Source organism: Astyanax mexicanus, chromosome 8 (assembly GCF_023375975.1).
Source record: "Astyanax mexicanus isolate ESR-SI-001 chromosome 8, AstMex3_surface, whole genome shotgun sequence".
NCBI lineage: Eukaryota > Metazoa > Chordata > Actinopteri > Characiformes > Acestrorhamphidae > Astyanax > Astyanax mexicanus.
Window position 1 is genome coordinate 30,353,852 of NC_064415.1, and position 15,057 is coordinate 30,368,908.

A 15,057-nucleotide genomic window follows, 5' to 3' on the forward strand; every position below is an offset into this window, starting at 1 on the left:
GACAGCGCGGCGCATTATATTTAAAGTCAGAATGTAATTGTATTATTAATCAATAGAAAAATGCAACATTTTTGTATACTGGTTAAACATCCAAACAAATCTGAATAAAAAACAGCCGCAAACTGCCCTGTTCATTGTTTACTTCTGTTCAGAGGCGGAGATTAGACATGATGCTGACAAAGTGGGCATGCCTTGCCAGCATGACGCTGACAAAGCGGGCGTAGTTAGACACGCTGGACACACAATAACAATAACTTGCTCTCCCAGCCTACAACAGTCTAGCAATCACCACATACACTACACTAATCATGCCTAGGATAAGGTAGCTTTGGGCAACAGACCACACAAAGATGGTGAGTAAGGGAAAGGCCACACCCAATATGCAAATATATGGTGCCAAGAGCCTATAGGAAAACTGTACGAACCAACACTGTAGAAAGAGCATTGACACGTGTAGTATACTAAAGTTGGTTGAAATCACATTTTTTTTATTGGTTCAATAAGCATTTTTAAGTTTTCAGTTTTAAGTTTTCTGAACTTATTTTGTTGAGTTTTACTGACCGGTTAATTCACTCAACTTCATAATAATAGTTCTTCTGACTAAAACACAGAATCACTTTTTAGAGTGTAGAGTTTAGGAATAGATCTATGCTGATGGGTGTGGTGGCCTGGAAGTGAAGTGTGTTCAGGTACATTTCTGGTGTGTTGCTATTTTGGCGATGAAAACACAGGTGCACCACTGACTGAAATAAACCTAGACAACAGTCAACTATCTATAGATCCATTCCTATAGGTGCACGCTGTGTGCACCCGGTACTTGTACACTCCCCGCTCGTTAAACACACACAGGTGCACTGCAGAGTGCAAACCAAACTATACTTTACATCAACAATAAACAGAATAAAGAATAAAATAACATTGTTGTTCCCTTAAATGAGCTGCTGGCGTATCTTCACAGCGTGAATGCACAGATCAGTATCCTCTGCTGAGACGCAGAAAAGTGCCTTGCTGTTAAGATACAAACATGCCAAAGTCAGAGTGCACCTGCCTCTTAAAAGGAATGATAACTGGCACACTGATTGGTTTATTTCCCATTATGCCCAAAACCCACACATGATTAATAAAGAGAACTAGAACATGCCTTTTGCATATTTCAAGGCATATTTTTTGTAGCTGCGTGATCCGAAATTGACCAGTGTACTATAGATCACTAAAATAGGGCCTTGGGTCTCACTACCATAGACAAACAATTCTAGATGTTTTAAAGAATTATAATAAAAGCAACTTTTATACAAAATATGACTTACAAAATGTTAACAATAGTTACATTTTCCATCCAGATAAGTTCTTGCAAATTTTAAAAAATGAGCAAAAAAAGATGTATGGAAAAAAACATTTTTTTTTTACATTACGACAAGGTGTAAAATAATATTGCTAAAAATAAACTGTGAAAAGAGTGATGGAAAAGGATCTTTATATAAATAAATAACAATTATTTTATCCGAATACACAGGGCAGAAGTGACAAGAAACTCTGCCCTGCTCTCCCTGAACTGTCTGGTGTGTTTGTGCTCCCACATTTTTGGTGGAAATCATCAGAGTGGCACAGAGAATTCATCGATCATTAAGTGGGTCTCTCATTCTCATTGTGCACAGCAAATAACACAGCCATAATTAAAAGAACTGCAGACTGCTGTAGCCTAAAAATACTATGCGTATCTGTAGTAGATGGAAACGAAATGACATCACATTTCCCCTGCATGTAGAAATGTAGAAATTGTAGAAAAAAAACACTTGAATTGTCACCAAGCTAACTAATAATAACAATTATAATATAATTCTATTATAAGGTTTGTACAACAATCTCACAATGAGAAATATTATATATTTCATTGAGATTTAAGAGGATTTCGCTATTTTCTAGCTTTTCTAGTCTTCTAGCTCCATCCTGCCTCTAAACCTCATAAGCAGTCTCACCTGTTGCTTTTTTAAAAACTCACACATACTGTTTATATACCCCCTGTTTTTTCTCATTCGTAATACTGAAGCATCCTCGCTGTTGTCCTTGGTTTCTCCCGTTAGCATCTGGTTCTGTTACCTTGGGTTTTAATAATGGATTTGCTGTGTTTGCTCCAGCCTGTGGCTTGACTTCTGCTTCTAATGACGAGTGTTGGAAAGTCTCAGCCTATTTTTCTCACCAAAATCCAGCAAATTTTCTGTATTTAATATAAGAACACAATAATGTAACCACAATTTTGTATTTTCAAAATTATTGGTGCTACTGCAAATTTAATGAGACGTTATGTAATTCTCCTAAAGGCCAATTTATATTTCCGCGGCGAACCTACATCATAGCCTACACATATAAAATGCGAGTGCGCTACGTTTATATGTGTGCACATATCGGTGGTTTAAAACGTGAAGGCGGGAATCTGTGGGTGGGAATGGAAAGACATAAAATCAGCAGGGAACGTAATATATTTATTTTGGAAGTAGCTGTAATTTTGCGCTGGTGATGTACGAGTAGAAAGGGGTTCTATTGAAACAGGAAAGCATTTAAAGCATTTAAAGGACCAACTTGTAGAAAATGAGAGCAACTGTGTGAAACAGCTACAGCAGTCCAATTTTGAAACAGCACAGAGAGTAGTCTGCTCTGCTCTTCTCTCCCCAGATGCAAAGCTCACTCTGGTTGCCGAGCTGAAGAGGCTAAATCTACACAATCCGGTGCAAGACGAGTTCAGTAACTTCTAACGTGGCAAGCAGCGACCGGTCGTACTTCATTTTACACAAGCCCACAATACTTCAAAAAATAAAAAGAACTGTTGAGTTATTTAAACTATTGATGTGCGAACTCTTTCAGTTCAACTAACTTAAAACATTACGTATTTACAACTTAACTGAGTCAAAGCAAAAAGATACCTTGACTTATCAACATAACACAGCAACCAGGAACACATAATAAAGATAATTTGCTCTCAAAAAGCTACAACATATATTACACTACTTCACACCTAGGATAAGGTAGCTTTGGGCAACAGACAACACAAAGACGATAAGTAAAGGAGAGGCCACACCCAATACGCAGATATATGGTTCCAGGAGCCTATAGGAAAGCTGTGTGAACCAACACTGTAGAAAGAGCACTGATATGTGAAATATAATATAAAAAAGCATTTTTAAGTTTTCAGGTTGACGTTCTCTGAACTCATTTTATTAAGTGCACTCAACTTCATAATATTAGTTCTCCTGACTAAAACACAAAATCACTTTTTACAACTTAACTGAGTCAAAGCAAAATGATGACTGAGTTAATTTGAGCCGATTAATTGAGAAATTAGTTGAGCAAACTGGACATCCACATGCATAACTCTACTTCACGATCGCTGAAGTTTTAAAATTTTGCAGGCTGCAGGAATCACAAACCTGTCTGGCTGGCTATTGTCAGCAACCACACTATGTTGAAGTGATTCGATAATTCAAGTTTGGCTAACATTTAAGAATTGTTAGGTCAACTTAATTTTGTAAATGCAGAGAACAAGTGAGCCATAAAGTTGTACTAATTTAAAAATGGCCAGGAAATTAGTTGCTTAATGATTTTAAGTGGGAGTCACTTTAATTTTTTTTGAAGTGTAGTGGGAGAGGTCCCCTTGAGGGGTATTTTAATAACAGTGTACTTTCTTGCACTGAACAAGTTTGTCATTGCATACAACTCATCAGTCAATCAGTCATTGTCTGGCTATCCTAGTCCTGTACAGCTTGTATCGTTTAGATGGAAAACAGCAAGTCTATGAAGAGGTAGCAAACTGTAAACTAATACCAATCGTAATAGGTGATGCTGAACACTTTTTTCACTTTATTTACTTTAATTTAAGTGATTAGAGTATAAAATTGAACTTGAGCCAGCCACTGCTGCTAATAAATGAACTGGAATGTAATTGAATTGCCTTAAAATTAACGGAAAACACAGAATAGGATGAATATTTTCTAAACATCATGTCCTCATGAGAAATATTAGCTACTTTACATTGACTAGATTTAATATCATTTCATTTACAAAGACAGTATTTTCAGTATCAGTGTTTAAATTTAGCTTTTCCTTTGATCATTTTGATTCACGACTATGAAACAGTGTCAAAACCAGTCTATCAAAAGGCCAGATCTGATCCGCATGCAGAAGTTCCCACTTGGATTTGAATGTGCAGGAGGATCTCAGAAGCAGGAGGAGTCGTATGAAGAGGTGCATCGCAAACATCAGTCAAGCAGAACCAAAGGTCAAATTAAAACTGACACGACTTCCCCCACTAGACTCATATTGCTTTCACGACACCCTGCTGGGAAAGTGCAGAGAAGTCAAAATATTCATAGAGCTGCAAGCGAGCGAGTGTCTGTGAGTGTGTAGAGAGAGAGTGAGAGAGAGAGTAAGAGTGAGAGAGTAAGAAAGAAAGGGGGAGACAGAGACAGAGAGGTAAGAGAATGGGTTAGAGAGAATGAGCTCAGAAAGGGACACAGCGAGAGATTCAGATGGAGAATAAGTAATGCGCACTCCGCGGGGAAAAAACAGAAAGAAACTACTGAAGAAAAGAGTAGTGAATAATCGGGGGCTACATGAGGTCACTCACCTCATCTGCCCCTCCCGTGGAAATGGAGTTCACTCCAGGATATGAACGGCATAGAAGCAATCTGCAGTAATTTATGACTCTTTACACCAAACACACCCAATGTGATTAGTTCTCAGCTCAACGTGAGAACCGCATGTTTTCAAGAGTTTCTAAAGTAATATTTTAAAACTGGAACTGAACTAAACTTTCATATTCCTGCTTATGACACTGAGAGAAGATACAATATAACAAGATAAAGCTGGTGACGGAAACTGGTGCGGTGTATTAAAAAAAAAAGAAAGAAAATAATTTTAAGAAATGGAAAAAGTGTTTTTTCTCACAATAAAACTAAATTGGAAAAAAGATGAAAAAAGGACTAAAAGGATTAAAAAGGATGAACTAAAAAAAATAAAAAATAAGTATGTGCAGAAGTAATCCTATTTTGGGATACTAAGTGACATGGTAAGTCGTTATCCTAGGATGCTATCTCCTTAGTTTGAGATACTAAGTCATTATTTTGCATTACTGTCTTGTTATTTTGAGATACTGTTACATTAGTTTTAGATATTGTCAGGTACTTTTGATGATATAATTTTCAAATACTATCTCATAATGTGAAGATTTTTGAGGTACTAAGTCATAATTTTCAGACGCTATCTCATTATGTGGAGATACTAAGCCATTATTACGCAACAATAAGTATGTATTTTAAGATACTCATTATTATTTTTAGATATTGTCTCATTGTTTTAAGATACTGTCCCATTATTTTAAGATACTAAGTCAGTATTTTGAGAGACTAATCATTATTTTGAGACGTCATCTCATTATTTGGAGATACTAAGTCGTTATTATGCAATACTAAGTCGATATTTTCAGATACTTCCTCATTATTTAGAGATGCAAAATCATTATTACGCAATAATAAATCATTATTCTGAGATACTGTCATTATTTTAAGATACATTTGAATTTTTTTTTAAATATTGTCTCATTATTTAGCGAAACTGTCACATTATTTTGTGTTAATATTAATGAGATAGTAATGTACTTAATAATAAAAAAAGAAAGATGTTACATTATTTTAGTATTTGCTATATTAGTAGCAGTAATGGGCTTTCATAAATGGTGTCTTTTAACTGCCTCTTCTACATCAAAACACTGGACAAGCTATATTCTATTACATTATAAATGACATTCTCTGATGTTCATTTATTGTTTATTTATTGTTTGTGTGCGTTTATGGTATGCTTTGTGTCTATGGATTTAAAATGGAATGTCATTAAAGCTCCTATAGGTGCCATTTTCTATATAATGGACAAAAAATATTAAGATACATTCTAAATCAATTCATTGTTACCTTTTTTCCTACAGACTTTTTAAATTTTAATTGTAAACCAGTTCATTGAATTTCTCAGTCATTATGGAGTACTATTGCCGTGCTAAGCTACATTCAGATGTGCTAAAAGTTAAGCACATCTTTATCATTTAAAAAATAAAATGATACAAAACTGCTGTATGATGAGATAAAGACACTTAGAAAATTTGTTTACCTCACATGATTAAAATAAGCACAAAAAAATGTGTAATATTGTCATGTGGTGTTAGCGATAGCATTAGCATGTGTTTAAGTGCTTTGGAATTAGGTCATGCTGTGTTAGAGGAAGGAAATGCACGTCAGGGGTACAAGCCTACAGTAATGCACTTCTGAGGGCCGAGGCGGCTTCCCTCCATCATTTATTCATTAACAGCAGGGGGAATAAGGTGGCAGGAAAGTTAGCCTGCATTAGCAGATCAGGGATCAGTGAGTAGCACTTATAGAGACTGCATGAATGTAGCTTTTTCTTCCTTTGAACTGAGTTGTAGTCAGTGCTCTTGATGTGTGATACTGACCCAAAGAATCAGCACCTACCAGCAGCCGCAGTCTGATCGTTCAGCAGACCCTGGAAACCTCCGGCAGGCATCTTCCTCATCAGACTAGAAGCCAGAATTTGATCCAGTTCCTCCTTGGAAGACACACGAAATGCCTGTAGGGAGCAAGAAGATAAATTATTGGGGTAAATTATTATGGTTTATGAAATCCGGGACATTTTTTTTTTTATTTAGAGCAACAATCTTTATTTTTATTTATTTTTAAATTGAAAGTAGTAGTATTCCTCAGTGGAAAGAGGAAAAATATCCTAATTTTCTTTTCTTTTTTTTTTTTTCTTTTTTCTCCCAATTTTAGACCAATCGTGCCACCCCTTCAGGTGCTACTCAGCTGTATATCCCCCATGTGCCACAACGCAAGGATGGTAAAGACTAGCACACGGCTCCTCCGTCAGCCACCGCCTCTTTTTGAACTGCTGCTAATGTATCATTGTCGAGTAGAATCACAGCACACTCGGAGGAAAGCGCAGCGACTCTGTTCTGATACATCAGCTCACAGACGCCTTGTGCTGATCGACATCACCCTTTGGAGTGATGTGGGGAAACAGCGCCATCTACTCACCCAGAGAGAGCAGGACCAATTGTGCCTGTGGTGCGCTCTCAGGGCTCCAACAGCTGATGCCAAGCTGCATGCCTGGGATTCATACAAGCAATCTCCCGATCATAGTAGCAGCACTTTAGACTGAATTTTACTTCTATATCTGCTAAAGCACTCATTTTAGAACTTAACTCCATTAACTAAATTAGCTGCTATTTCCCTTTTTCTTTAGTGGAAATTTTCTAAAGGTTGTTTTAACAAATGTCAAACAAACAAGTTTCAGCAAAATCCATTTCTGTGTTTTATATAAAGCATTACGAAATCTAATCTAATGTGTAACTTCTATTTTATACTTTGCATAATATTCATAAGCCACAACATTAAATGCAGCTCTGTATATACATTACACTGTTCAGCCATAACATTATAACCAGCTTGCCAAACTATTACCCTTAAAAAATTAATCCTATATTTTGTATGCTCTGCATCCTTGTGTGTGTGTGTGTGTGTGTGTGTGTAATGAGCGGGGTGTGTGTTAATCAAGCTTGTGCGGCACACCTGCATTGCCAAGATAGCAATAAATGTCTGACAGTTGACTATTACCTAGGTTTTTTTTATTCAGTGGTGAACCAAGGTTTTCCAATTCCAAGACAACAATACTTCAGAAATTTACTGTACATCAGATTATACGGTGCACTATCAATAAATGTCTATGTTCTAATCTATTTTCATAGACCTGTTAAGCTAAGCTAGGTTAAGTAAACAAAACTGCAACTGAACAGTAAAAGAGCTAGTGCTTTGCACAGTTAGCAGTTAATGCTAATGCTAATCCTGCTCCACCAGTGCTAGCTGGGGTTAGCAGCAGCAGGCTACAGTTGGAAGAAGGTGTAGGTGGGGTGCGCAGGGTGTAAGATAGGGACCCATGTGTAAATACATATGATTGAAATCTTATCATGATACAATACTAGTAGCAATACTAGTAAAATCAAGTAAGATGTGAAGTGATAATGATGGTTTACACAGTGCTGAGAAGGAGGAATTATGAGCTTGGACCATCTCCTAACTAAGTTAAACTAAGTTGAAGTCCAGATTATCAGTATAAAAATGCATGTAAATCCTAAAATGCATGCATATGTATCTGCAGATTCCCTGTGTTTGCTTTGTCTGCCTTCATGAGTATGATTCAAACTCAATTAGTGGGGTTAAGTTGGCATGAAAAGGGATGTGTGCATGGCTGGCTGCACTCTTAATGTCCCTGCATCTCTGATGTGGCTGAAGGGTGTGAGAGCGCTCTTGCATGAATCCAGCAAAACCTCATGAACATTTGTCTCATTGATAATTAGATCAAAGCCCTCGGGACAGTGCTGCACACAGAATGCACACTGAAGATTCCTGCATGAAGCCTTACCTGCACATAAATCATTATTATCATTTAGAATTTATTAATGTTTAAATTTAAGGCTGAAGTCTTCACAGTCTGTTGGGTTTACACTCTAAAAATAAATTCTGATTGCTTTTAGCCAATACTTACCTATCCTGTTAAAAAAAATAAGTGATGTGAATTTGGCAGAATTTTATTTTTTTTTTAGTGTTGATTCAACACACTTTCCTGTCTAACCCAGACTAAATACATTCAATTAAACACTAAAATACAAAAATACAAATAAAATAAAATACAAAAGTCATTTGGACATGTTGGATTTTACTCTGCAGAAGCAGAGAGGCTCCACCAGGAACTAATTTTAAGTATGTGAGAGATGAGCTGTGTGAGCAAAGTTGATCATACTGTGGCGGCTCTGGGTTGTGTGTGTGGCTGCCTATAGGCATGGTTCTGTTCTCCTGTGTGTGAGGATGACAGGGGTGGGGCATCTCCCTTGGGAGGGGTTATGCAGAGAGGGTGGGCACCACTCTGCCATCTGGGGTTGGTGGCCTTTGGGCTATTTTAGCTCTGTGGGTATGGTTTTAGCTCTCCTAGTCTTGTTAAAGACTATAAGTGAGTGGCAAGCCTGTTCAATAAAGGAGCTGTTGAGCATTCAGCATGAGTCTCACGGGTCGTCCTTCCTCTTCCACGCCACATTTGGTGTCAGAAGTGACCCTGCTGGAAGATATTGAGCTGCTGGCAGGGGAAATCGAACGGCTGAGGAGGAAGACAGCGGACCAACGGACTAGAGGCAAGGCTCTCCAGCGGAGTGGACTCGGACCTGACGGAGCCAGTGGGCTGTTCGGAGGTCGTGGCCGGGGAGAGGACGACTGGACGGACGGACGCCAAGACGGCAGCCAACCTCTGCCTCTGCCTGGCGCTGCGGAGCGACGCGCTGAGGGTACTGATCGAGCTCCCCGCCGAGTGCCGCTGCGAGCTGCCTGAACTGACGCAGGTGCTGAGAACACGTTTCAGCCGCCAACCATCGGAGGCGGCCGCCAAAATGCTAGTGGCGGACAGACGCCGACAGCAGGAGGAGACACTGGGCATGCTGGCATCGGAGATGGCCCTACTAACCCGCCAAGCTTACACAACGTTTCCGCGAGCGGCCCAGAGGAGGCTCGCGTTGGATCACTTTCTGCGCGCCCTCGAGCCGAGCGAGCTGCGCAAACACTTGAGGCTGGCCGACCCACAGACCCTGGAGTCCGCGGTGGAGGTGGCGGAGCGGTCCGAACTCATCCTCTCAAGCCATCCTGGACCGTGGGGGGCGTCGCCGGTTGCCCATGATTCGCAGAGGTGGGGTCGGAGCCGGTCTGATGCTCTACTGGAGTGCTGGCGCTGCGGGGGGCGTGGCCACAGGCGAGCGCACTGCAGCCGGCCGGGAAACGGAGCCGGGACCACCCAGTGAGGGTTACGGTGGCCCCAGGAACGCTATGCTTACCCTCGGGATCTGATTCCGGAACTGCCGGACTCAGCGGCTATTTCCTGAAATGCATATTGAATGGAGTGACGGTGAACGCGCTGGTGGACACGGGCTCGTCAGTCTCACTGATACGGCCCGAGCTAGCGATGGAGGTAGCGGCCGAGTTTGTGACTGACAACAGCCAGCGCATCGCTCTCTCTTCAGTCACCGGGGATCCTATAGGTCTCCTTGGATTAACGGAGTTGACGATTGATGTCGGCAAGGGGCCCTTTCAACAACAGTTCTGGGTAGGACGCATCAACGACCCGTGCATTCTGGGCAAGGACCTGCTCTCACGCGTCGGAGGTATCATTGACTGTGCACGGGGCTCGGTGCTGGTGACTGGACTCCCTGTAGAGATACGCGACGAGTTAGGGGTAAGTGAACTGGTGGGAGGGAATGTGTGTGATTCGGTGCGTGATACGGTAGAGGGTCCGCTGGATGCGGGGTTGAGTGTAGATCCGATAGAGGAGATTCTGAAGCGCACTTGTGTGGGTTTATCTGGTCCCCAACAACTCCGTTTGCGCGAACTGATCGGCCGTTTTCGCACGAGTTTCGCTGTGTCTGAGCGCGAGTGTACTAAAAATAGCCTTGCGGTTCATTCGATAAACACGGGTGACGCCCAGCCCATCAGGCTGAGGCCGCACCGTCTGGCGTTAGCAAAGCGCGTAGCGGCGGAGCAGTTAGTCCGCTAAGGCAAACCAGCGTCTCTACTTTCTCCGCAAGCTGAGAAGAGCTGGAACCCCCACCCCCATCATGACCACTTTCTACAGAGGGGCCATTGAGAGCATCCTGACCAGCTGTTTCACCGTGTGGTACGGGGCCTGCACAGCATCCTGCCGCAGGACCCTCCAGCGCATCGTGAGAGCAGCTGAGAAGATCGTTGGCACCTCTCTCCCCTCCCTTCAGGACCTGTACAGCTCCCGCCTCACGCGGAAAGCCCTCCGTCTGGCAGGAGATCCCTCCCACCCACTACACAGCTTCTTCAGCCTGCTGCCATCAGGGAGAAGACTGCGGAGTCTCGGGTCTAGGACCAGCAGACTGCGAGACAGCCCCATCCATCAGGCTGTGAGGATGCTGAACTCTCTTCCCGCACTACCCTCCATCCCAATCCTGCCCACAGCACACACACTCTCATCATCCTGACCCCACATCCTCCCACCAACACAGTACTGAAACTCTGCACTAGAACACACACAGTACTGTAACTTTTGTAAAAGGACCTGCACTACACACCCAATACCTGCACTACTGTTACGCTGCACTGTCATACACACTTTAATTCCCCAAGAACTGGGAACTTTAAGAACTTTACCAGCCTTAAGCTAGATACAACATTGCACTACTGTTATACGGGTTCTATTTATATTGTCACTTGATCTTAATAACCATTAATATTGCACTATTATCTTCTGTCTCACAAATGTCTATTGTGTTTTTGTTGTATTGTACATATAGTGTCTCCCAATCATTTAGATTTAGATTATATATTTATTTCTTTTTATTTCTATTTATATATCTATTTCACCCCCACCACTACTGCACCTTGTTCTGTCTCATGTATGTCTGTGTCCCTGCTGCTGTATTGTACACATAGTGTCTCCCCTTTTTCTTTATTTTTCTTTATTATCCATTATCTGTACTTGCTGTAAAATTGGGAAGGAGAGTAACGTAATTTCAATTCTATGTATGTCCTGTACATATGCAGCATTGACAATAAAACTACTTGACTTGACTTGACTTGAGATGGCGAGTACGGGCATTATTGAGCCTTCGAGCAGCCCGTGGTTGGCCCCGGTGGTCCTTGCGAAAAAGAAGGATGGAAATTGGCGCTTTTGTGTGGATTATCTGCGACTTAACGCTGTCACGAAGCTTGACTCCTACCTGCCCCCCAGGATCGACGATATGCTGGACCAGCTGTCTGGCTCAGCCTGGTTCAGCTCGTTAGACCTGAGGAGCGGATATTGGCAGGTGCCCCTCGCGGCGGGGGATAGGGAGAAAACCGCTTTCTCGCTCGGCTCAGCCCTATGGCATTTCACGGTGCTTCCGTTCGGATTGTGTAACTCGCCGGCTACTTTTAAGCGTCTTATGGAGCGTGTTTTATGCGGGGTTCCGCGGTCGTGCTGCGTCGTTTATTTGGATGATGTCTTGGCGCACGGAACCGACTTCGACTCCGCACTGTCTCACCTTGAAATGGTGCTCGGCGCGATTCAGGCGGCTAACCTGAAGCTCAATCCGGCAAAGTGTAATCTGCTAAGGCAGCGCGTGAGCTTCCTGGGCCACGTAGTGAGCGGTGCTGGCGTGGAAACCGATCCCAAAAAGACGGAGGCGGTCCGTGACTGGCCCACACCGCGAGACGCAAAAATGGTTCGCAGCTTCGTGGGGCTCGCCTCGTATTACAGGCGGTTTATTAGGGAGTTCGCGGACGTGGCAGCGCCGCTTCATGCTCTGACTAAGCCTAGTGTGAAATTCCGCTGGTCTGACGAGGCGGAGCGGGCATTCGAGGAGCTAAAAAGCCACCTGTGCAATGCTCCGATTCTAGCGTATCCGAAGGAAGAGTTTCATTGTGGATACTGATGCGAGCGACCACGGCCTCGGAGCAGTCCTGTCGCAGGTTCAGGACGGCTCCGAGCACGTAATAGCGTACTATAACCGCCGCCTGGACAAGGCGGAGCGCAACTATTGCGTAACGCGCCGGGAACTACTCGCGGTGGTCGAAAGCCTTAAACATTTCCGAGCGTATGTGTATGGGGTGCCCTTTCTGCTGCGCACTGACCACGCCTCGCTACAGTGGCTCATGTGTTTCCGCGAGCCCGAGGGCCAACTCACGCGCTGGTTATCTAGACTCCAGGAGTTTCGTTTTGAGGTTGTGCACCACCCGGGCCGTGGCCACAGTAACGCGGATGCTTTGTCACGCCGGCCGTGTGTGGAAGAACTGCACAGCGACCAGGGGAGAAATTTCGAGTCGGAGGTCATGGCGGAGGTCTGCCGCATCCTGGGAATCCATAAGACCAGGACGACGCCCCTTCATCCGCAGAGTGACGGACTGGTGGAACGTTTTAACCGCACGCTGGTGGCGCAGTTGGCCATGGTGTCGGACAAGAACCAGCGTGACTGGGACAGGCACCTGCCGGTAGTGCTGATTCACGCCGGCTCTGCTTATGTTCGGGCGCGAACTGAGGACGCCGGTCTCCCTGGCTTTTGGGGCGCCTCCTGACGGGACGGGTACGCTCCGGACACGCCCACTTTTGTCTCGGACCTTATGTCTTCGCTGGAATTAGCACACCGTCTAGCGCGCTCCAACCAGTCTGCTGCCGGACAGAAGCAGAAGCGTGCATACGACACACGCTGCTTTGGGGACCCGTTGGCGGTGGGGGCGAGGGTTTGGCTATATAACCCTCAGCGGAAGAAGGGACTGTGCCCGAAGCTCCAGTCGGCCTGGGTGGGTCCGTGCTTGGTGCTGTCCAGGCTGGGGGAGGTGGTGTATAAGATCCGGTGGGGCAGACGCACTATGATTGTGCACCGTGATAGGCTGGCCCCCTATAGGCCGAGACTGTCGGACACTGTGGACGGTGGTGCGGAGCCTGCCGGCCTTGCACTTGTGCCTGATCTGAACTCTGGCTCTTCGGAGCCGCTGGCAGGCGGTGCCGTGCCCGGCCCCTCCAGGCTGCCGCGGGCACGGAGGCCGCCCGCCCGCCTTAATGACTTTGTTTGCGACTGATTGTGAAAAAAAAAAAAATGTTCTGTTGTACACGGGGTTTGTGTTGGGTTGGTGGGGTCGCCGGGACGGCTGACCCTTGGGAGGGGGGCTATGTGGCGGCTCTGGGTTGTGTGTGTGGCTGCCCGTAGGCATGGTTCTGTTCTCCTGTGTGCGAGGATGACAGGGGTGGGGCATCTCCCTTGGGAGGGGTTATGCAGAGAGGGTGGGCACCACTCTGGATCTGCCATCTGGGAGACACACAGCTGGGTTGGTGGCCTTTGGGCTGTTTGAGCTCTGTGGGGAATGGTTTTAGCTCTCCTAGTCTTGTTAAAGACTATAAGTGAGTGGCAAGCCTGTTCAATAAAGGAGCTGTTGAGCATTCAGCATGAGTCTAACGGGTCGTCCTTTCTCTTCCACGCCACAATACTGTTGAATATTAATATTGTTTGACTTTATTAAGACAACTTTAGCAAAACTGACATTATAGGGGCAAAAGAGTAAGTTAAGAAAATATATTATATGAATCAACAAGATCAACAAGATTAATAAATCAATACTACACTAAAAAACAAAACTTAAAATTGTTCTCATCAAGGTGATTTTTAAGTCAGCTGAACAAGAAATATTGAATTGCACCGTAACTACAGCAAACTAGTGGCCTCAATTAACATTATTACGTTTTTTGTTAAAAGTTGGCCTAAATAAATAATAATTTGTTTTGGCAAAATTGTAAGTTCGAATTGTAGTTAAACTCCAGTTGAGGCCAAGCCAAATATTCTGCTCTACTGCACATGCTCGGTTTGACTTTTCTACTGAGCAATTATGCAGGGGTTTTAACCTGATGTTGATCATGCATGTATTTGCATATTGGGCGTGTCCTCCCATCTCTCACTCATCATCAGTGTGTAGTCATTCCCCATAGGCTGCCTTCTCTTGGGATTGGCATGTGTGTTATGCCTGGTCTCAATGTTGAAGGCTGTAAGAGCAAATTCCTGTGTTTTGTGTTGCTATGTGTATATAAGCTATATCGTCACTGTCCAATTAAAAACACTTATCTCCATTTTTGTCCATTTTTAGTTATTACTACATAATTTGAACAGACAACCTATCCCTTACACTGTGCCAAAAGTTCTTGATGAACGGACCAATAGAAACTCTTAAAAATGACCTGCAATAAACTCTTTTTACATTGATTTCCATTGAAAGTTTACAAGTTTTTTTCTCTCTCCTGTAAAGTTGCTGTTTGGAGACACGTGTTTTTCATTGGACAGCGACAATATGCTGTCTGGGGCCAGCTGGTCATATTTGTGTTACTGTAATACTTATATGACTGACAATAAGACAGATATATAATAGTAATGAATTCTCATTTGCTAACAAAACAACTCAATGTCTATTGTAAAACTGTTGT

The 15,057-nt window shown here is 43.3% G+C and overlaps 1 protein-coding gene across 2 annotated transcripts in view; it reads right to left on the bottom strand.

Annotated features, from left to right (window-relative positions):
• LOC103021992 (B cell scaffold protein with ankyrin repeats 1) overlaps positions 1-15,057 on the bottom strand; it is a 120,787-nt gene that overhangs the window by 73,155 nt on the left and 32,575 nt on the right. For both annotated transcript variants that reach the window (XM_022678221.2, XM_007255763.4), the window contains exon 6: positions 6,510-6,624. In XM_022678221.2, coding sequence (XP_022533942.2) covers positions 6,510-6,624 — 115 coding nt within the window. The remainder of the gene's footprint in view (positions 1-6,509; positions 6,625-15,057) is intronic.